Below are 24400 nucleotides of genomic sequence, written 5' to 3'. Positions count from 1 at the left end.
GGATGTGGGTGTTGTAAGGTGCAAGACAAAGCAAAAAGATAAACTAAGGCGACATAACCAAACAGGCACAAGGTGTGTCTATGGAGAGGGGCACATACACAGTAAATGACTGCACCTGTGGCTTCAGTAAGTTCAGGACACCAGAACCAAGTGCTCAGAGTTACTGTAAGCGTAACAGGGAAGAGACTAAGATTAGTAACGGATACAAGTCCCAGGTGGCTCTGATGAAGCATGCAATCTGCAAAGTAACTTTTAACTGCAGTTATCAAATAAATGTAGTGGAGTAAAAAGTACAATATATGCCTTCAAAATGTATTGTAAATGCAGAAAATGGGAATACTCAAGACAAGTATCTCAAAACTATACTTAATGTAAGTACAGTACTTGAGTAAATGTTACAGTCGACCGCACTGTATATAATTATATGATATTGATAGCTGCCATTCTTCTTCATAGCAGCTAAGTATTTTTACTTTTGATACTTTAAGTACATTTTGCTGATAATACTGTACTCAGTGTTCAGTGCTGTAGAAAGTACCCAAAAGTCATACTTTAGAGAAAGTAAAGATAACGTGTTAAAATATTACTTTGGTAAAAGTGAGAGTCAACCATACAAATAGTACTTGAATCAAAGTTTTATTAAGTATTTTTACTTTTGATACTTTAAGTAGCCTACCTTATAATGTTGTACTTATGCTCAGTATTGTTAAAAAAAAAGTCGGAAGTCGTGTGAAAGTCACCTATACAAAAAAGCACTTAGATATAGTATATATTGTTATATATGTGTTATGTTATAATATATTGAAAGTATCTATGGTACAAGTAAATGTATATTACACCTGTATTAACATGTACGTATATATGATTTTTTTAAAAATGTAATTGATGTAGTGGAGTAAAAGTACAATACTTGCCTCCAAAACGTAGTGGTGGAAGTACAGAGGAGCAGTAAAAGTAAAGTACAAGTACCTCAAATTGTACAGTACTTGAGTAATTGTATTTAGTAACATTCCAGCACTGCTTATGCTTAGATATGGGTTTGAATATAAGTAAAGTATGTGAGTACTTCCTCCACCCCAGCCTGGCCCTGTAGGTACAGTACCTCTGCCCTGTGCTTGTTGTCGCCGCCTCTGCGCTCTGTCATTGGCTGGTTAGGAGGCTGGGCCTCCCAGCACGGACCCATCCCACTCCCATTGCGTCAGCTAGCCGTATATTAGCACATATTAGCCGTCCAAAGAACTGTCTCTGGACAGCGGTGCAACTTCAGCCCGGACACCTCCATCCTGGAAGACTTTACACATCCATGAAGTTGTGAAATTACAGCTGCCGGAGCTCTGACTGAAAAACGACGCAGGAGAGAAACTCACAGCACCGACCTCCATCTCAAGCTGCTGCCGGGCTTTTAAACATAAAGCCCAAAACAGAGACTTGTGAAGCGTTTTTCCTAGAAAAAAACCCAGCTCGACTCAAGTTTAAAGGCATTTCAGCGGAGCAAAAACCTTCAAGATGAGTGACTTCTGAGCGGCACCGCCATCAGGGAGACCCCCAGGAAGTTCTTGCATCGCCGTCAACTTTAACAAAAGAAAGAAGAAGAAGACAAAGAAAAATAATAAGAAGAAAGAATAATTTCCCTCGCAGCGCAGCCATGGACGGAGGAAAGGTATTTATATCTGTGACTCACTTCACTACAGCATCTTATTATTCCCGTCAGACCGGTTCGGTAGCTCCCGGCTCCTCAGCTCCGGGCTGTCAGTGAGCAGCAGCTCCCGAGTTCAGCGGGTTCACGGCGCTTTAACATGAGGTGCCTCCACATGTGCCGGAGCGGCGATGATGCAGCTAAGATGGACGTTATCTGTTGCGTCGTTTTTTAACGAACGACGCTTCGAACGTTGTTTTCAGCCGCTCGCGACTGTTTTTAAACTCACTTTTAGCGTGTTCACGTCCTTTTTATTGTACATTTGTTGTCCACTACGTGTCTGCACGCCACAAAAACCTTAAGTTCATGTGCTGTTTATCATTTTACAGTGATATACGTGATCAAAATGTTGTTTTACCGGCATATTTTTTAGCTTTATAGCTTGTCACTTTTCTTCCGTTGGTTGTTTGACGTCACAGCGACACGCGGGATGGAATGCTTTGTCACATTGTTTGGGAGTATGATGCGTTTCTGTGTCAGTGCGGTTATTAGGCTACGTGACCAGACTTTGACAGGAGCTATTTATATCCAAGATAGTTTTATAAGGAGGCCAAGAATGTAATTACTTATTTAAAGTAGTAATACGAGCACACAGTGCTTTATAAGTGAAGTTTATGCGGTTAAAATGTGGCTAAAAAGTGTAGAAGTACTTGCAAAATGCACCCAGTCTCAAAGTCTCATAAGTAAAAGTTAATTTTCCCCCCAGTAGATTGATGAATGTCAATACAGAATAATGTAATCGGTCAGAATACGATCAGCAGATCACAATACAGTTTATAAAGATTTAAGACAGAGATAATCACGTTAGAGTAGCTGAAACTATCTAATGTTTGGCTTGTTTTCGTAAAAAAGTGTATTTTCTCATCCATTAATTGATGAATTCATTGTTTAAGCGCCAATATATTATTATTACTGATGCATTAACATGTAAGAAGCACTTCTAAGTTGTAGGTGGCGGAGGTGAAGCTAGTTTTAAGTACTTAATGTAATGTTGGTGGATGTGAGATTTTAATCTACATAGTAACTAACTGTTCAGTATAGTGCAGAAAATATAGGCTACGTTATACTGAAATGTTATGGAGTAAGTAGAAATACAAAGTAACAGAAAATAAAGTATTATACAGCTTAAATTATACTGCTGGCTAAGACACAAATAAATGATCTGATCAGTGATGATAACAATTGTTATTTTCAGCCCTAAATACAATCCTAATTATAACGTACTTTATCTAAACAACCACCTATTTCTTCTATCTATAGGTTTGTGGGTTAAGTTTTTTTTAACTGCAAAGCTCATATGATCAGAAAGTAAACAGCACTTATCTGCTGACTGATACAGCTGTCTGCCTCTTGCTGCGGCTTGTGGTAACCGTCCCATACACAGACGTGCAGCGCAGTGAAGCACGTACGCCAAAAACATCCCTCTCCTCCCCCCTCCTGCTCTCTCATTGATGTGAGACCAGTTAAACCCAGTGGAGCAGCCCAGTCTGACATAGTGGTCAGAAAATGTTTCCCTAGCTGTTGCTCTTCAATACTGGCTGGTCTGTCGAGGACCTTCAGCTGGATGGGTTTATTGTGGACGTGATGGGAATAGTTCTCTGTGTTCCCAGTTTCCACTGTGACACAGACACAGCAGATTTCTACAGAAAGTGAGAGCCCACCGAGGGAATATGCAGTGGCCAACCCCTGAGCGTTAAAGCCTTGACCCTTTCCTTCCCAGGCTGTTCACTTCACTCCCTCTTTTGTGTTTTGTTATGTCCGGCGGCGTTGAGCTGTTTATGCGTGTCTGTAGTTAAACTGTAGTTGAGAATGTGTGCTCAACATCTCGTGTTGAGGATTTTCATAGCTGGCTTGTACGTTGTGTTGTTTTGAGCAGTAGGAAGTAGTTGAGCTATAGTTTGATTTCCAGTTAAGCAACACAGTCAGGGAAGTTTAAATGTCACAGTGCTTGTATTAAAACCTGCCCAAGCAACTTCAGTTCCGGCAAGGTGTTGTCCTTTTGATCTCATGCTGTAGGCTTGGTCCAGGCTTATGAAAAGTGCATTTGTTTCAGGTCGATCTCATTTTTCCTCCTAATTTTCAATAGTTTTCACTCACCTTTACATCTCAAAAGGGCTGAACAATTAGTTGAAATATTGTTGATAAAGGTAAAATGTCTCACAACATACTAAGGTTGGGCGTAGGGTTGCAGCAACAACACCAATTCAGTCGAATTCAAACCAGTAAGATAAGCAAATGTACATGTATGATAGTTGTCATGAATATTGTCAAATTTCAGCCTTAAATCTACTTCTTTCAGTGCAGCTGTATCCTAATAATAATGCAGTTATTTGCCCAAATCCCACAGCTTCTCAATCAAAACATGCCAAGTTAATGACGTCAAACTTGACATTTTTGTTCCGCTAAGAGCTTCACTCTCAACAACAGGAAGCTTTGTTCGGGTCTGAAAACTCACCTCAGTCCTCTTAATTTCTCCAACAAAGAATAAAAATGGTAATTGGGGTCATGCATACAGCTGACCTGCTCTGTTTTGATGGAAACAGCCCTACACATTTTACTCCTGACAGACTTGACAGCACAGGTATTTTGATTGGGAGTCCAGAGCCAAAAAACAGCCTCACATTGTACAGAATTAATTGCACAGGCTTAATTCCTCTCCATCCACTTCCTTTCAGTCGTCTGCCAACTCCTGCCTTCCTTAAGACAGCCCAGTAGATTTACTTTCATCTGCATGACTAGCTCCCTTCAGTATGTCTTACAGTGTAATTGTCAGCCATGTTTTAATGAGGCTTAATGAGGCTCTGCTGCAAAAGTTGGGATTAAGAGATCTAGGAGGGGTTTAATTGAGATGAACAAGCAAGGGAGAATGCATGTTTAATTCACTTTTCTTGAGAAACTGGATGGCTTTGTGCGCACTGTACTGATCCGCGTGTCTCACTGTACACAGGGAGGAGATGGTTCGTTGAAGAGGATTCATCCAATTCAATTATAATGATCTCGGTTTAATAAATCAGAACTGCTAAAGGTTGTTCACTTATGTTTGACCTCTAAACATTCGGCCTCACCTTAAATATTAATTTCTTCTCATTAACTGCACTGCAGAATCCATTAGAACTGGCTGTTGCAGCATAATATGACCTGAATAGATAGTGATAATGATATTGATAATCTTTGCATTCTCTCCAGGCATCAAAACCTGCTTGGATTGGCTGACAGTCACAAACAGACCAAAAACTGTAAAAGCAGTCACCTCTCACTATGAAAATAATCCTATAATACAGTAGTCATATTGTTTGTATGAGCCACACTCATGTTCCCAAACATGGAGCCTTACTGTAAACAAGTTTTTATCTGATCTCACTGTGACTGGCTGAAATTTCACCGGCCCTGAAAGATAAAACACTCCCAGTCGTGTTTACTAATAATATATGCAGCACATGCAGATAAATAAGAATAATGACCTCTATGGGGCTACCAGTTCACGTGTCAAGCATGCAAGCATAAACTCTTCTCAATGTTTCCAATTGTTCTGCAATGCTTAAATAAAAGTTAATCATAACCAGGACTACCAGGAAACAACACATGGGACATTCAAGTCTGCTTTAACAGGTTGATATGCAGGTTTTTATTGGCACGTTACATCTACATTATGGCATTATTCATCTGAATTTCCTCCCACAGTTACAGGAAAGGTCAGACCTGCTTTCCCTTAGAGGAAGGCGTTAGCTGCACATGTATCTGAATGAGTTTTACCACAAATGTAAAGTAAACCTGAGGCAGATACAGAAAAAACAATGCCTTTGTTTTGCTGTGCACACAAGAGCAACAACAATAACAAAACTAAGTTATGGAAGTAGATGATTTTTTAGTTATTTAGCTACCACATGGAAACAACATTAAAAGTATCTGGTACAATCTAAAGAAATATTAATTAAAATATACTACATATACCATTTTAAGCTTAGAATGAATTAGTCATTCTATCTTAAATGACAGCAGTTTCCTACAGTCTGAACTGTGCTAAATGCAGAAATCATATCCATCTTTGGTTCACCAAACAGACACAGAATATTTGGAAACTGTCCACACAGCACAGGTCAGGTGAGGAGGCTTTAAAAACTAAACAGAGCTGAGAGGAGTTGAGGCGAGGACGGGGATCACATTGAATACCCCACACCGGTGTAATTCGAGACTGTAGTGGTGACGTGTAGTGGGACGTGATGGTAGCAGCAAAGTCTATCACCAGGAATCTGGTTCATACAGGAGGAGGGGGAAACTGAACTGGGCCACATCATAGCCTGTTCTGCTTTTTTTTTTAAAAAGACTATAAAACAGTGTCTGACCTAATTCAGAGGAAACAGGGTCTGGCTCCGATGAGTCACTTACTCAGTAGTGCTACACTAAAAAACACTACAAGATAACATCTGTTGCTCGTAGGAAAAAGATCATAAACTGACGTAAAGTTAAAGAGAATTTGCTTAACTAAAAAAATAAATGGTTATACAGAGGAGATAATTTGTTTATTTTTATGAGGTATCATTAAAATAACACAGCCTTTTTGACCTACTTTGGTCAACGTTGTCAGACATTAGAAGTGGAAAGGGACTTTAGGTGTGCTTGCATCACGTCGTGCACTCACCTGGTTTTTACGTGGATGGTAATTTAATGCCATAGAGGAGAGCCATTTCTCGCTCTTGCAGCGGAGACAACATCTCCTTCTAAACAAAAACTTTGGATGAAGATTAGCATGGCAACAGTAAGGGCTTTGAAGCTTCGATGCATCCAGGTCAGGCCTAATGATGGGACATTTTTCTGCCGGACGAGAACTTTTACTTTTAAACTTTGAGAAGGTTTTGCTTCTGTACTTTTATTTTTGAATGCAGGATAGAGTACTTTAACATTGTTGTACTGTTACTTTTACTCAAGTATAGGATCTCAGTAATTCTTCCATCACTGCCAGATAACCACCCACATCTTAGAGAAGTTTTAATGGTATGACATATTTTATAGCAGCTGTAAACAGCCACAGTATCGTATTCATACCTTGTGACAAGCTTGTTTATATTTATATGTAGGTTACCTTCATGCAAATTCATCTTTTGGAGAATTTACATAACCAACCGGTCAGCTGACTCTGCTTATCAGAGCATGAGTTACTGTTTCCTGGTTTGACTCTGTATGTTTGTGCAAAAGTGGATGTATTTTGACTTTGAGTCCCATTTAATAACTAATAGTGTACGGTTAGGGTAAGCAAGATTGAATTCAGGATAAGATGTTCGATGTTTGTTGAATCTTATAGATCAACTTTATGTTTAAGGAGGTTATATTGGGGCTTGGCTCAAGCATTGATAGTGAAATGATAGTTTATATTAATGTCTATAGTTCCACATATTCTTATTTGGAAAAAACTGTTCCTCTACTTCATTTCCTCTTACTTCATCATCATTGATCCTGTGGTTTGTGGACGTGACTGAGAAAAGTGATAGCATGGCAGAGTGTGAGCATTAAATGTTTGCACCGATCACCATTTTCCATTATGTTAATAACCTGTATCATGTGCTTTAATCAATATGCTCTCTGTCAGTCCAGTGTTTACCCAATAAGAGCAGAGAGTCTGTGGTGCCAAGCAACCAAAGCTACTATCAACAGTGTTGATTGTATACAAAGGCAGTGACTAGACAGAAACTTCCTAGCAGCCGAACAACATTATGTTTTCACTTGTCACATGCAAAGAGGGCGAATTTGCATGGATTTTAATCTGCTTGAGCATGTAAATAAAGCAAAGCCGCAGGAGGAGAGAAGGTTTATTACCCTCAGGAGTCCAATGCTGATGCAACAAAATGCGGATTAATTTTCCAGACGAATGTAGATGCACCAGCAGCACCACTGTGCATTGATTCAGTTTGGATGAAGAAGCCAAGTTTTCAGAAGCATGGTGGGAAATTACCACCATGCACCCACTCACCAAATGCTGGTGGGTTTTGGCAACTGAGTTTGTCTGTATTGAAACAGCCTTTTGGCAGTTCAAGTCAAGAGGTTTTTTTCTTTGTGACATCGCCAGTTGGAAGGTAAAATCGTGAAAATGTGAATAAAAGCCTGAGACGTCTACAGGCCGAATTCCCCAAGTAGTTACTGACTTTGCCTCATTGTTGACAGTATTATAAACCTAAAACCTTCTGATTCATGACTGAAAATGTCAATTTCTCAGAACCTTTACTTTGCATGTTATTCAGAAATATTCCTCTTCTTGAGAACTGTTTTGGGAAATGTTTGTTTACCTTTTTAGAGCTCTCAAGAGTGAATTCCTACTCCTATAATCAGATTTAAGGCTGCTTGTGGATTAGTTTGATGCCAGGCCCATGTGAATGAATAGCTTAGCTATTATGTGGAAGTAAACAAGCATGTGAAACCTCACTTAGAAATGTAAACAAACCTGAAATCTGCAGCTGGGTGAAAAATGCCTAAAGGGCAAGAGATACAACACAAGGATTCGGGCTCGTCCTCATCAGTGACTTCAAGGCTGTGATCAGAAAATACTTGTTGTGGGTGTGACTTCATTGTTTCCCGAGTGAGGAAGTCATGTATTATTCTGCTGCCTCTGGTTTATAAGGACGAGGAACAGTGTCAAACCCACCCTAGGTGGTTACTTTTCAAGAGAGAAGAGAAGAGGAGAGGTTTGATGTGTGTCATCATAACAACAATATCCATTTATGAACAGTAAAACATTTCTATTTCCTCCATTTTTAGGTGAAAACTATTTCTTTATCTAAAGTCCCAGAACTTTGTGATCACTATATGTTGGACTAGTGTGCACAGAGGCCAGTCTAAGGGACTGTATGTAGGTTAAAGGTAAAGATGTCACAGAGGAGTGTTTGATTTCACTTGAACACACACTGCCATCCACACTTTTGGCAGTCGTTTGCAGCTGGAGTCAAACATCCATATTTAAGGGAGCAAATAATCCCAGCTTGTCCCTTGAGGGGGGCGAGAATTAGACAGACAGACAGGAATTCTTTGTTTATATTACAAAGCAACTAGTTGTTCACTAGAACCTCGATGCTGTTTCTTGGTAATTTCAAAGCAAGTCGAGCTGTAGCTTACAGAATGACATCAGTTCCCCGTAGGTCTCCTCATTGGCGACGTGGCTCCTTTAAGAGCCCAGCCCACAATGCTGGAAACTGAGTGTGTTTATATTCTGAGCCTAAACAGCCTGGTCACGGACTTAGTGACCCTCAATAACTGAGAGTTCCTATTGGCCCAGAAATGTAGGTGGGACTTTGAGTGTCTTTAGTCATGCTGGAGTGACTGCCTCCAGAAACACACAGAAGTTGCTTTTCTTCTAGCTCTCCTCCCTATTCACCATGCAGGGGGGGGGGATTCTGGCCGTCACAAGAAAAGTTGTTGACTCGAGTTACCCAGACTACCTCTGTCACCAGGAATACTGCAATTTAAAAGTAGCCTGCAGCACTTTGGTGATATTGCAGAGGAGTATGTACAATCCTTTGAAATTGTTTTTAAGAACTCTCCTTTTAATGAAACCTGGTGGGGTCGGTTCTTGTGTTTATCTTCTTAAGGTTAAATGAAAATTCCTGAGATTCAGCCTCAGGGTTTGAATCAAAGCTGTACTCTTAAAGAAGTTCAAAGAAGCATAATAGCAGTGGCCTTTTAATCTTGGAAAAATTAATAAAAAATGATATTTGTATGTTAACAATGGATCTCCAAATCCATGATTTGAGTTGACTTTCAGTTTTAAAGTCGCCATCCGGTTCAGTTTTCAAGGTAAACTTTTTTTTTCAGCACTGACAGATGTGCCATTGTTAGACTATTTGTAAAGATTTACAGAACAATAGTTTCATGCCCTGACAAATGTCCTTTATATTTGCAGATTTGACTACATGGTGTCAAGTGCCAGTTGAGATTGGTATCCAGTCAATTGGAAACAAACTCACACAAAAACAAAAAGGAGAGTCACTAAATGGCAGAAGACTCTACAGAAGCTTTTTGTCGAGCATGTAGCAGCACACACCGCTGAGTAGGTGATGCTGGAGAGAAAAAGATCAGACTGAGAATCGCAGATCCTGCTTTTAATTTTGATTAATGAAACCGAATGTTCCAATTGATTTTCAATTTAGAATTTTAATTGTCACACCCATTATTCCTAGCGATAAACCAACAGATTATAATCATTCAAATCTGCGGTTCCCCTCAGCCCCACAGAGCATCTGAGCATCTTTCAGCTCATTCTTTTGGTTTTACAGCCTCACCGCTCTCATAGCATCTTTTCCAGCTGCAGCATTTTGTTAAAGTATTTGCCCAATACCAAACAGCAGGCAGACACAGATCGCATTTAGCTGGTGAACGTGGTGGAGCATTTAGTAACTAAAATCCGAGATATTTCCCTTCGGAGTTGGTGGAGACCAAAACAGAGTTGAACGGCGAGTACATTTTGGACTTACATATCCTAGGTTCCCGGAAAAACAAATTCAAATTAATGCTAATGTCGCCAAAGCTTTTGTCAAAAAGTTCATCATATTAACTGTTAAGTGATAAAATGTTAGTATTGTCGACACGGGTTGTGACTGCTGCCCCCAAGTGGCCCGATACATTATAAATGTCTTGCTAAAAGATGCATCACCAGGCTGTTTGTACATGGATCTATCTAATGTCTTGGATCATCATAGGACCTTGTGTATTGATGCTGTCCTTGGTTTGTGTCCATTCTCATGCAGGTCTACATGTAAAATTAGAAAAATATCTGAAAATATGCTTCTACCTGTGAGAAGGTTAAATCTTTTGTTGCCAAAATATGTGGAACCCATCTCACTTGAATCACTGTAGAAGAGGATTTGTGCGTGTGAATCACAGGACTAAAGTCAAAACATTAATCATCCAGACATGATGACTGATGCTGATATAAAAGATGGAAATAGTAAGCAACTCCTCTGCTGTTCGTTTCGCTCTAAATTTAATCTGAAGTACGTGTGGAAACTTGCATCCCTGCTAGTGTTTTTAGGTTGAAAAACTTCTCAGTCCGCACGGCAAACACTGAGCGTTGCAAAACATACAGTTAGTAGTAGAAGAATGTTTGCGTGAACAACCAAAAGGTGAATTGTAGCTCGAGGCCTGTCTGAGACGAGGAAAGAGACAGCGACATTCTCCCCTCTGGTTTATTAACTTTTTGGTATGAGGAAAATCTCTGCTGATCTGCTGGGCTCTACTGAGATCAAGCTACAAGTGAGGTCTACAATAACAGGAACAGGAGCACAGACAATGACATTTAGACCTGGGTCCAACCTGGACCTGTTCCAAGAAGCAGGTTTATTCAGATGTCTGGATAACTCTTCAACCCCCTCAGACCTGAACCCAGTGCTGAAGATACATTCCTCTTGAACCCATCCCTTTACATTTCATAAGGCATCTTTTTTTGGTCTGTCTAATTTCACTGTGTTGCATAATGTGGTGATAGCAAGCATCTCTGACACACTTCAGGATATTCTGAACAGTGCATTCATTGTGTTTGTTATGAATACAGAGTCAGGATAAAATTAGAGGCTGACCAACCTGAACAGTTTGTTGCAGCAGATTTTTTTCACGGTTGCTGAAGCACAACTGCAAGTAAAAAAAGGTTTGCGTCAGTGATACAGCAAATTTACTCAAAACAAGATTTCTATATCTCAGTGAAATGAACGATCAGCCCGAGGAAATCAGGTCATCCGAGTTAGTGATCTCTTTGAAATCCCCTCTGAAAACCTACTTTTACCAGATAGCATGTCCTGATGTCACTTAATTTTTGTTCCTTCTGTCTGTTTTTCAATGTTTGTTTTTCTAACCAGCTTGATTTTATGACTTTTATGACTTTATGTCTGTTTTCTTAAGAAGATTTTGAGTTTTTGTAGTGATGTTGAATACCTTGTCCCATAAACTGGCATTGATTGAATTTTCACTTAAACGTAAACTGATCTGTGTGGGAGTTTCTCGTCAAGAAGAAAGATGATACAACTGTAAATTGTACTAGATGAACTTGTTCCACCTCTTGGACGAATGAATCCATTTGTCCACTGGGAAAAAATGGTGACTCACTGGTCGAACTGGTCTGTCTACTGTCCGTAACTTCCTCTTCACTCTGTTGTCTTGCAGCAAATAACGTTCCCGTTGATGATGAGTGTTGGAACTGCCGTGATCGGCTCCCTGCAGTTCGGCTACAACACCGGTGTCATCAATGCCCCACAGAAGGTGAGTCATATGTCTGCAAACACGTCCCTCAAACTGTGTCTCCAACACTTTTTTTAGGGCTTAAAGATGTAAGAGTACGAGAACTTCCAGGACTTACTCAGTTTGTTTGAGGTACTCTTTGGATAAGCACACATGTAGACATAATAAACACAAGAAAACTCCAAGGCCCTCTCTTTTAAACTGTTAAAATGTCATTATTATACGAGGCCCTGTTGTGTCAAAGTTTGACGAACATGACATGACAGGAATTTTAGCTGTTTAAAAGAGAGTGAGAGAGTGTGTTTTTATTGCTTGTTTTTAGCCCATCAAGATGCAACATTACTGGTTTTGCAGGATATGTATGCTATCATTCACACAGCAGATAATTCTCCCTGGTAGTTCACTGACTTGGTAGATTACAGAACGGGACAGAAAGTGGAGGGGGGTTGGGTGAAGGGGTCAGATAATAATAACTGCATTCAGGCCTATCAGGCCCAAGGACATCTGTATTAACAGACTTTGAGTAATTCCTGTGTAAAAGAGCGTGTCCATGTCCAAATATGGCCCTCTGTTGACCAGCAGCAGGCTGGGAAAAGCCAGACAAGGAAATTAAATGAAGGTAGTAGACTGTCACCTATCCCCATAACAATGCAATAAGTAATACAAGCTGTGTTCATGACCCCCATGGACTTTATCTACTGTAAGTTTCATTAACAGGCGAGTACACAAAAGAAACTCATTTCCTGGGGAATGTCTGTATTGCATGGTGTGTAAATACCTCGTGTCTGTCCAGTTTGTGGACTGAACACGCCCTGTAGCTACACAGCTGTTTGCCAGGTCACAGGTGTGTCACCAGACAGGCTTGAGCTGCGCCTGCTCTTTTTATTTACCTTTGGTATATGAGAGTCCACGCTGTGCTGTGGGGACTGTCACAGTGATCTACAGTCACAGCTGTTTGCGGTGTTCTCTCGCTGAGGGCAGCCGAATTTCCATCTGAACTCCTTGTACACTGTCATCACACTGTCAGAGCTGTGCTGGACTTTGATGTGAGGGACGCTTTGTAAACGAGAGCAGCTTTCATCAGTTGTCCTTAAAAAATGAGGAAAAACAGGACAAGCAGACATTCCATTAGTAAAGGATTAAAGAAAAAGTTGAAACAGAAACAAAGGAGACAGAAGAGTGAGTCTTGGTAAAGATATGATCTCTTTCATTTCTCCTGGTGTCATAAAGAGAAGATGAAGTGGACGGCACGTGTTCGAGGGAATTTTACGCCTTGAGAAATGTATGCAGAACTTGTGCAATCGTCACGGATTGTGCAATGAAACTTATTATGTAAAAGCCTTTGTGTCGTTTTGTGAACTGGTTATACATTACAAATAACTGCAGTCCATCTACAACTACAACTAACAATTAGTCAGAAAAATAATGGGAAAGGTCTATCATAGGTTCCAGAGTGTAAGGTGATTTCTTCAAATGTCACAAACAACAGTTGAAAACCTTACAATAATTAGTTTACAATGATGTAAAGTAGGGAAAATATAATTAATTGATAAGTCAACATAATCAAAACTTACTCTTATGTCATAATATTCAATCCTCTACAACACTACAGAGTAGCAGAGCTTTGCCTCCACCAGCACGTGTTCGGCTTGACGGAGCTCAGCTCAGGAGCCACCGAGTGCCTTGTGAGTGGCTGTTTGAGGGGCTGCAGATCGAGAGGGAGGCGATAAAGATTTGGTCTGTTACACACTGGGCTAGTGTGAACCTGCCCTCTTGGCTCTTTATCCCCTTCCCAACACCCCACCTCAGTCTCACACACACAGGGTCTGAGAAGTCACGTGCAACCTGTGCAGAAAAACAGTTACCCAACACTTAATCCTTCATTAGGTAATGACCCCTTAAGCAGCTATAAGTTTACAAATACAACTTTTTTATAGCAACAGCACTTCAGATTATCAGCAGCACCTCTCCCCTCTGTGCTACAGTGTGGCTGCGGTGATGTCGGTGACGTAGGACATGCACTTGTGTTGTAGGGTCTCTGATAAGATACGCTCTTTCAAGGGCCTCGCTGCTGCTTCTGTCCTCCTCCTGTTGCACGTCTGCCTGTTCAACAAAGCAAATAATATCCTTATTTGGAAATCTAATCAAGGGGTTTGTTTATATTATTTTATTTTTGGGAACATTTGTTGCGCTAAAGGTTAGGGCTTCTACACTTTTATGAGTTACAGCTTTCTCTGTTTGAAGTTTGTTGCTTCAGGTCCTCCTGAAGCAATACAGATCTAAAACACTGCTTATCGCTTCCGGTGAGCTCGATCATTTTTTAGGATCTACATAAAATTCAAGATGTTTTTTGTAAAATGGTAAAAACTGCCAAGAAAACAAGCAAAACTTCTTCATTGTTTTCCACTTGTCCAAATAACTAAGCGTTGAAGAAGATCACTTCACTTGCTACAATCAGTTTTATTTTCACTGTGTGCTGAATGAACACCTTGTTGACTCGGCTACTGCCAGCTCCCAATATCATATGCTGACAGCCTGATGGCATGAATAGACAGCTTGTTTCATTGTGTGGTTAGAGCCAGCTGGTGGTTTGGACTATTGAGAGTAAGACTGGAGAGAAAACTCAGTAATTATGTAACTTCTCGAGATCAGCCTTTTAAGTTAGTGAAAGTGGCACTTTGGCGCCATAGTCTGATATGATGCATTCACATTGACTCAGACAGACGGACAGCAAAATGAAACATGCATGCCAATATTTTGCTGTATTGATGTTGTGTTGTTTACAAAGAATATACTTAAATTAAATTATTTGCTGTTGTTTTCAGAGCAAAATCACTGTAAACCGACTGTACACTACCTGCTCAGCACTAAACTGAAGGTTAACAAAGTTAGCGACTAGCTGTTGAACATAGCTGATCGTTGCAAGAGTGTTGGTGGAGACCAAAAACGGAGCTAAAGGAGAGCGAATATTGGACTTAATATTTATCAGGTGGCCAGAAACATGACTCCAAATGGATGATCATGTCGCTCAGTAACTGCTGGGTGTGCAAAAAGGCAAGTGTTTGATGACACGTCATTAATGTGTTTACAAGTTGTTTCCGCTGCCTCCAAGTGTAGTGGCGTTAAAATAACAATAATGTGCTCTGAAATCTAGTGAAGTATAAATATTAAGTAGCAGAAAATAGAGCACCCTTAACAGAGAATAATTAGTTAGTTATAGGTGCACGTGATGAATGTCAGGTGGACAGGACTGTGTGTTGACACACTTTAGATGTCACTAAGCGAGGTCTTGTGAGTGAAAGTCGATAGTGGGTTTGACCCAAGCCTTGTGTAAAGAGTATCAAGGGTGTCATCCTATATGTCCTCTCCACCACAGCGCAGCTCTTAGCAGCTGATCACTTTTCTATTCATAACCTGTTCTGGAGAACATTGCTGATTATGTGTTCCACTGGTACGTTAAGAGCTGTGGCACTAGGTCACCTGCCGAGTGTTTGCAAACAGATTTAGGTGATGTTACACTTGAGCAGAGGCACATGACAGAGCTGGAGCTAACGAACGGTAACACGGTGGTGAGCTTGGGGGGTCAGAAGCATACTGGTGAGGTCACAGTGTAATGAGAGGTTGCAGACGGGGTGGTGACCTTTCTGAATCATATGAGAGGTGTCAGTGTGACGCAGACATACGCAGACGCATGCTCTGTCACTTAACCCCTGTCACTACTCTGCCTGGGTGTGTTTGTCAACAGTCGTCTGTGATGAGGATGGAGCGGGGGAGGGGAACAGAAACTTGACACATAACCATGACTGGCAAACTTCCTGGTTGTCAGGAAATGGTGATGATTATACGGTGCTGCCACCAGCTGTTCACACAGAAACACTCGAGCAAGAGGAAAACATAGAGCACACAAACTTTTTGCAAGAGCTTATGTAACGGTGACTTTAAAACAGCTTGTGTAATGATGACTCTCTCTTTCTAAGTTCAAATTGTGGTCGTGTTTCATTATGCAATATGATAAAGCTTGATCCTGTTTAGTTCATTCAGTCTGCAAAGCCAGCTCAGACAATATTGTCATTGTTTATTTATAGGGTTGAACCGAATATAATTGTTTTACATTCATAGCTTCAGTTGAAGGTTTGCGAATGTTTGTGGTCATATTTTATGACGTCTTCACCCGAACAAAATATTTTAAATCCTTCAACAAAATCCTCAGTTTGATGAAGTGATTTATATTTTTTTTTTGTAAAGACATACAGTAAATATCATATAAATGTAATTCATGATGCTGACCATCTGTAAATGTGAAGTTAAGTCAAAGTTTATTATATCTTAATATCACACAGCATGCCTCAAATGGCTGTATGATAAAAACAGCAAATAAGACCAAAACACCAAAAGCATTAAAAACAGAATATTCGTCCCCTAATGTTGATTTACCGTTCTAAACTATTCAGCACAACCCTGCTTATTGTATAAAAACATTTAACAAATGTCCTGTTTTTTTCCCCCGGTGGCAGATCATTGAGAAGTTCATCAATGAGACGTGGTATGATCGCTACCAGGACCCCATTTCCAAGAGCTCGCTCACAGCCATCTGGTCCATCGCTGTGTCCATCTTCTCGGTTGGTGGCATCTTTGGCTCCTTCTCCGTCGGACTCTTTGTCAACCGCTTCGGAAGGTAAGCAGGAAACGAGACCCTTTGCTATAATTACAAAAAGCGGGGTAGCCTTAGGATTATCATAAAGAAACACACTGAGCCGGATTCAGTTTGTATAGAAGATTAAAAAATCAGGGTTTGGTTGTTAAAAGTTAAGTTAATACCAAATGTGATTCTTAGACAGCATGATCTGTCTGAATTTAACTTGTTAAAAGTAAGTTCTCTTTCTCTGTTGCTTGCAGGAGGAACTCAATGCTCATGGCCAACGTCCTGTCCTTCATCGCAGCTGCTTTGATGGCCTTTTCGAAGATGGCGAGCTCCTGGGAAATGCTGATCGCCGGTCGTTTCGTGGTGGGCCTCTACTCCGGCCTCTCCACAGGCTTTGTGCCGATGTACGTTGGTGAGGTTTCCCCAACATCCCTACGAGGAGCCTTGGGCACACTCCACCAGCTGGGCATTGTCTTGGGCATCCTTATTGCACAGGTTGGTAGATAATATTTATTCAAGTAGCTTTATTTTGATACTGTAAAAAGATGTCAAAAGAAGCTGTGCAGATGGATCATATATCTGCCGTGTGTCTGATTGATTTCAGGTGTTTGGAATGGAGGCAGTCATGGGCAACGATGACTTGTGGCCGCTCCTGTTGGGCTTCATCTTCATCCCTGCAATAATTCAGTGCATCCTGTTGCCTCTCTGCCCCAAAAGCCCTCGTTTCCTGCTCATCAACAAGAACGAAGAGAACAAGGCCAAGACTGGTGAGTTCACACACACACTCAAGAGGTCATTTCCAAACAGCATTTACAGAACTGTTGCGTCCTCACATTCGTTACCGACTTGTCACTGGGCTTCTAAAATTTCCAAAATGAAACAAAAAGTGGAGCTTGTTGAGTAAACAATCTGCTCTTTCTCTGCACATCCCAGTGTTGAAGAAGCTCAGAGGCACCACAGACGTGAGCGCCGACATGCAGGAGATGAAGGAGGAGAGCCGGCAGATGATGAGGGAGAAGAAGGTGACCATCCCAGAGCTGTTCCGCTCACATCTCTACCGCCAGCCCCTCCTGATCGCCCTCGTCCTGCAGCTCTCTCAGCAGCTCTCCGGCATCAACGCTGTGAGTGTCAAAGCCTAGATGTTATTCACTCTGAGGACTGTCACTGATAAAGATAAATCTTTTCTTGGTTTCTTTCTTGGTACACATTTACATGCTATTTCACACCAGAGATACAAGTCAACTTGGTATAGAAAGAAAACTCTCTTATGTTTGATCTTTGTGGTTGTCATGTCTTCTAGATTTTCTACTACTCCACTCGTATCTTTGAGAAAGCCGGAGTCGCGCAGCCCGTCTATGCCACCATTGGAGCCGGTGTAGTTAACACAGCTTTCACTGTGGTGTCGGTGAGTAAAGTGTAAATATTTTACATTTTGAAGTGACAGCAGTGAAGTGAAGTACAGATAAAAACAGTGTCAAAAGTATCAAGTGAAAGAGATCTCCCTACACAAGAAGAAATAATAGATGATTCAGAAATGTTCAAGATCCTTTACTGTTGTTTAGGGCTGCAGTTAATGATTATTTTCATTGTTGATTATTTTCTCGATTAATCAATTACTTAGTTTGTCTATAAAATGTCCAAAAAATGATAATAATAATACAAATAATGCTAAGTTTATTTGTATAGCATTGACCTAAAAAAACAAAGTGGTTCACAATAAACATGAAAACACAATGATAAAATACTAAGTATTTAAAGTGAAATAAGACCAGTAACAATGGATGATTATAGCAGTGTAATTAAAGAGAATAAATAAACCTAATAGTAGGAAGGCCTTTCAATAAAAACAAGTCTTTAAAAATGTAGAAGATGACACTGATGTAGCCAGCTGTAGTTCCACAGGCAGGTCGCTCTTATCTTAAGCAGCAAATATTAAATCTTTGTTGAACTGTGTTCAGATTGTAAATGGTTCATTACCTTGGTAGTGCTGTACTGACCTCATTCCTCATCCTTTTAATTTTTTAGCTGTTTGTGGTAGAACGTGCTGGACGTCGGTCTCTGCACATGCTGGGGCTGCTGGGAATGGCCGGATCTGCCATATTAATGACCATCGCCTTGGCTCTGCTGGTAGGTTTCTCTTAAGAACACAGATATGTATCGACTATACGTACAAATGGTGGAGGCGGTTGTTTCCATCGAGTAAATACCATTAACTAACCTTCGTCCTGTCCTCTGTTCTTCTAGGAAAAGCTCAAATGGATGTCATATTTGAGCATCGTGGCCATTTTTTCCTTTGTCGCGTTCTTTGAGATCGGACCGGGTCCCATCCCCTGGTTCATCGTGGCAGAGTTGTTCTCGCAGGGACCCAGGCCGTCTGCCATCGCTGTTGCTGGTTTCACCAACTGGACTGCCAACTTCATAGTGGGAATGGGCTTCCAGTACATAGAGGTGAGTTGGAACAGCATTTAATGGTTAATTTCTTGGGAAGTTTACTTGAAATAATTACGTTGATTAAGTCGAACTGTTGTTGTGAAATACCCCTTTAAATTGAAAATCGAATCAAATCATGACCTTAAAACCAAAAGAAAGAATCGTGACACCGCTGTTATCAGATCACATTTCGGAATGAATCCACTAAACAGTCGTCTCTCCTCTTGTCCCTCTCCACAGGAAGTGTGTGGCGCCTACGTCTTCATCATCTTCACCATCCTGCTGATCTTCTTCTTCATCTTCACCTACTTCAAAGTGCCGGAGACCAGGGGCCGTACGTTTGACGAGATCGCGGCCGGCTTCCGACAGACAGCTGCCACCGGCGGGGAGAAGCACTCGCCGGAGGAGCTCAACAGCCTGGGAGCTGATTCTCAGCTCTGAGTGACTGTTTAAAAATTTTTTTTTAAACTTCTAACAAACTCTCTCTCAGACCTGAGGAGGAACGAGAAGGGTCTACTAAGTAGAAGTAGAGAAATCCATTTGGTAGAGTCATTTTCTCACTGTCACCACATTTCGGGCGTCATTACCAAACACAGAACAGCCCTGTGTGATTCTCCAACATGACGTCATCTGCTGCCCCTCTCATTTCACACAAAGAAAAAACTTGATGGGCACTATGTCGCCTGGTGGATGTGGAGAGGGGAGTCGAGGATAGATGGGGAAGGTTTTTAATATTTTTAAGATATTCTAACGGAGGAAAAGGTGTGTCTGCATCAATCAACAAACCTTTTTTAAACCCTTTTTTCACTGAATATATTACTGATGTGTGCTTATGCTCTGTTCTTTGTAGCCGGTTACAGTCAGTTTATTATTACCCGATTTAATATTGCTGTAGAGATCAGTTCACTGTGCAGAATACTTGTTTTTATCAATCATACTGTAAAGCTGTATCACTGTAGACTGTAGAGCACTGTAGATGCTGCACAGCTCTCCACCAGATGGTGCACTGCCCTTAGACAAGGTCCAAATGCTCCACTGATAAGGAATAAATTATTTTTACCTTTTTAAAGTTACTGAGTACACAGTGTAGTGCTGTGAGGATATGAATTTTTTTAGACTTAACATATTATGCTTTATTGTTACTCATTTACGATATTTTACTATTTGTATTGTTACACAAAATTTAAAAAGATTTGTGGTCATAAAGACAAAACTGACAACACAAAGAATTCACAATTTATTTTTACACAACGTCTTTCTGGCAGCACATTTGGTTAAATTGATATTGAAGTGGATCCGCACAAGAGGAGCAATATCTGCACAGATCAGCACCAGAACCTGGCAGTGAGGTTGAATAAATAAATCATCCACCCATTTTGCCACAACATGAGATAAGTACGCTCTCACAATCAGCAGCCCCAAAAACCAAAAATCTGTCTCACAGAACCGGAGCATTTGTGAGCTTAAGTGCCTGCAGGAAAAAAAAAAAAAAAAAAAATCCAGCCTCCTCTGCCTTCAGCCTCTCAGCCTTATCCAGTCGGAGCAGTTCCAGGTCAGATCGACCTGATCCAGACTGACAGCTACTGTCCGCGGACAATCTTCACTTTAAGTATTTTTGAGTTGAGAGCACCTGTGGAGCTTCCAAAAGTCTGCTGAATTATCCCGAGAGCTGTCTGGATCTTTTCACACAAAGAGGAGCTGCAGTGTTGCGTGCTGTTCCTCGAACTATCTTCAAAAATCTGACACAATAAAAGAAAGAATTAACAGGGACCAAAAATGAATGTCACCTGAAAGTGTTTGGGTCGAACTCCCAGTGTTCCCTGCACTCCACAATCGCCATTATGCGTCCGGGGAGGCGGCCACAAATTGTTACGGTGCAGTATTGTTAGCTTTCTCTCTTTGTGCTATACTGTATACGGTCGCTGGTGAAAGAACATATCTAGTCTGGCTCACTTTGCATAGCTGTAAAAAAAAAAATCGCCGTCTATGACTGCTGTATCACTTGTTGACCTTTTCTTCTTTTTTAAAGTTGAGGATCTTTTTAGCAGCACTTTATTATTCACAGAGATACTTCCTTGTTACTGAAAAAGGCTGTTTCAGTTGTTGTTTTTTACTCACAGTGTGGAATCTTTGTTACTGAAGAGAGACTTAAGTACTGCTGATGGATTACTTGTTGTTTCTGAAATGGGAATGTGTGGATTTGTATCATTTGTTCATATCTATTTAGGGCTTGTATTTGAGCACACAGCTGTGAGTATATATGGAAATTTTCATCAGAGGGCTTTGATCCAAATCCAACCCAGAAGTCAAATTCCATATTAATCATTCCATAATTGGTTGTTAATTATTGTAAATAGTAGATCTTTATAGTCGTTTTTGTCGTTGGATGGGTCACTTCGCTCGTCCAGGAAAGCACTGTAACATCCATGCTCTGTGCCTTTCACACATCCTCACCAGCAAAATAATGCACTCCCCCTGCACAGACTGATCACAAATATCAAAACTGTATTTTATTTATGTATATAGATCACAATCCTGCTCGGGCATTTAAATCTGAATGCAGCCACCGTCGAAAATCCACTCATGGCCCAGGTTGGTGGTCTGAACGCAACATGATGTAAATATGAAAACACACTACAGCCCCACCCACTCCAAAATTATAAAATATTTAAACTTTAAAAAACTTTTTTTGATAGATAAATGAATGATTAGTACTGTAGTGATGTACATATCTATGAATTTAGCTCTCATGCTTCTGTTCCCTTTTGATTTTATATCTAAAGACTTGTTGTGGCCTAATAATACTATCATGATTCTAATTCAGATTTCTCATGTAAGGATTGTGTTAATGAGACGCCTTGTAGTGTTTTCATTTTTAGTGCACAGAGCATATTCTAATGTTTGTAATAATAAAAGATCTGTGTGTATGGTGCTGGAATGTGAACTGTGATATATGATGTCCTGAGTGCAGTCTTATGTAAGTGGTTTAATGGCTGAATAAAATAAATCATACACACAGAGCTCGAGTTTTCTGGGGTCAGTTTGTCCTTTTGTTTCAAATTAAAGCTGCAATAACTGATTTCTGGCCACTAGGGGGCAGCACAACGACTCCAAATTAAAAAGTTGATAGGCTGCACATGTAAGCAAACAGTTCCCGATTTATGGGGAAACAGCATTCATTCAGTGGCCATTTTCATCTGACTCAAGGTGGGAAACTTGAATGGGATAATATGCTGTTGTGTTCCAGGGAAACTGACACATTGTTATCATTTCACCACTTCCCCATCGATCAGCAACTAAAAAAGTGCCATGATGAAAGCAGGGAAGGTGAACCCAATGGCGGGAGACGGCATGCAGGAAGTGCGACGGACGGATGAAGATTTATTCAAGATCACGGCAACTCAAGGAACAGGCACACATTTTTGATTAAAAAAAAAAAAACAACACAAGAAAATGGTGAATATTTTCACACGTTAAAGATTCACAGGACACCTAAAAAAAACTGCACTAGCCGGAGATTTTTCGAGCCAACTTCATATTAACATTGCAGGAAAAATAAAAGAAGTCAGAACGTCAATATACACAAATATTCAAACACCCCCTCGCTGCGACTGAACTCAGCATAAACCAGTATGAGAGAAAAGGTCAAATTAAAAGTTAAAATGTGACCGTAAGAAATGATAAGTGGGAATTGATTTTAATTTTATTGATTTTTTCAGCGCCTCCAAGTATTTCACCAGCAAGGCTTCAGAGAACAGCCGAATCGACAGTTTCTCTCAGATGCTAAGAAGAAATAAAAGACCTCTCAACCTATTACACAACCGTTCTGACACTGGATGACTGGTTTAATGCTTTACCAGCGAGGTCTTTGAACGGGTGAAGTCAGTGTTTTGTGTTAAGCTTATTTAACCACATCTTTACAGAGGACTGTAGATGCATGCTTATTCTTAGTTTGACCCCACAGCGAGGAAGAAATTGAGTTCACTTTGACCTCCGTGGATGACCTCCAGATGGATGAGATTAGGCCTATGGTTGCTCGAGACATGCTTCACTTCACTCGTGTCCTCCAGCTGTCTTTAAAGGGCAGGAGGATCACCTCACTTGTGCGCCTTTTCATAGACGTCTGTTAAATCCCAGCACCGCAATCTTTTATTTTTACACTGATCTGATGCTCTCTCTCTCTCTCTCGCTCTCTCTTTGCGGAGCTGCAGCCTTAACACCTGCAAACATTAGAGTAATGATCACCCATCATCCGTGACCTTTAAGGTTTAAAGCGTTTGCAAAAAAAAAAAGCACTATAACAGCAGAGAGCAAACAAGCAAAACATATTTTGAAGTCCTGGTCTGTTTCTGTGAATTTTAAACAATCCAGAAGGTCGCTGAGAGCAATATTCTGACTAATGAGATACAGGAGAGGCCCAGGCAGATGCAAGCATTTGAATATGTTTGATCATGCCCTGTTACATGAGTGTTTGTAGCTTCGACAGATAGTGAGACGGCCAGGACCTCCAGGGTGGAACAAACGCAGAGACGCCCTCTACAGCGTCACGATGGACGCAGGTTCCATCTCTCCTTCCCCTGATATTAAACATGTAACCCCTCCTCCTCCTCCTTGATGGATGGGTTCATCTGGTTCAAAGGCATGTTTGTAGTTAGATATGACTGTGACGTTGCTTCATGTCCTGCCGTTATTGATTTCAGCGAGGGGGAGGGGATGAGGATCCTCAGAGGAGGAGGAGACATGCTGTACACAAGGTTAGCCGACCCCTATTAAAAAGCACATTTTCACAATTTCCACGGATTATCTCGGATTCATGCATGTGTAATTGTTGTGACCACCGGAGCCTCCGCGTTTGATTGTCCTCCTTGTTCCTTAATCCTATGCTTACGCGCTATAAAACATATCCTCGCTTTGATGGAAGCCGATGTCTGGGAATCTGTCCAGACTCCTTGAAATATTATTGTCACTTCCACTGATGAGCTCACTCCAGGTAGGAGTTGTTATAAAGCTGAGGAAAATAATCCTTGAAGGTGTCACTGTGCAGTTTTGGAAAGGAAATACAAACTCAGAAAGGTGATATTTACAGGATTAATACGACAATAATACAACTCAGAAATATTTATGCTGTGAATGTCTTTCCATAACTGAACAAACAATCCACCCTCAGAGCGGGATAATGTCCCCAGAGCAGCTTGAAATGTGGCGACTTAGAAGAGTCCTGCACACATGACCAAAGGAAAACAGTATGAAATTGTGATGCTCTTTAAAAACTGTTTTTTTTTCTTCCCTGAATCTACATGTGCCGTTAAATGCTCCTCCTCCCTGCAGTACCATGGAAGAATAACCGGAAACACGGTGGCAAACTCGTCTCGTTTTCCAATAAATCTTCACAATAAAAGGCCTCAGTTATTAAGTTATTT

At 40.7% G+C, this 24400-nt stretch overlaps 1 protein-coding gene across 1 annotated transcript; it reads left to right on the top strand.

The window, feature by feature from the left end:
* The first annotated feature begins 1252 nt into the window (after nucleotides 1-1252).
* On the top strand, nucleotides 1253-22001 carry slc2a1b (solute carrier family 2 member 1b). The gene is made up of 10 exons (XM_084349871.1): nucleotides 1253-1660; nucleotides 11834-11929; nucleotides 16423-16583; nucleotides 16805-17045; nucleotides 17155-17317; nucleotides 17484-17671; nucleotides 17851-17955; nucleotides 18576-18677; nucleotides 18795-18998; nucleotides 19221-22001. The coding sequence occupies exons 1-10, from the start codon at nucleotides 1646-1648 to the stop codon at nucleotides 19419-19421; spliced, it is 1476 nt and encodes a 491-aa protein (XP_084205997.1). The 5' UTR covers nucleotides 1253-1645; the 3' UTR covers nucleotides 19422-22001.
* The last annotated feature ends 2399 nt before the right edge of the window (nucleotides 22002-24400 follow it).

This window comes from Pagrus pagrus, assembly GCF_965226575.1.
Source record: "Pagrus pagrus genome assembly, chromosome: 3".
Classification (NCBI taxonomy): domain Eukaryota; kingdom Metazoa; phylum Chordata; class Actinopteri; order Spariformes; family Sparidae; genus Pagrus; species Pagrus pagrus.
The sequence above is the reverse complement of the archived record's forward strand: the minus strand, read 5'-3'. Positions and strand labels throughout refer to the sequence as shown.

Bases quoted from the DNA above. Each gene is read 5' to 3' on its own strand.
- slc2a1b (XM_084349871.1), top strand. The intron at 17,318-17,483 runs GTGAGTTCACAC...TGCACATCCCAG, and splicing joins AGAGAACAAGGCCAAGACTG to TGTTGAAGAAGCTCAGAGGC. The intron at 17,956-18,575 runs GTGAGTAAAGTG...TTAATTTTTTAG, and splicing joins CAGCTTTCACTGTGGTGTCG to CTGTTTGTGGTAGAACGTGC.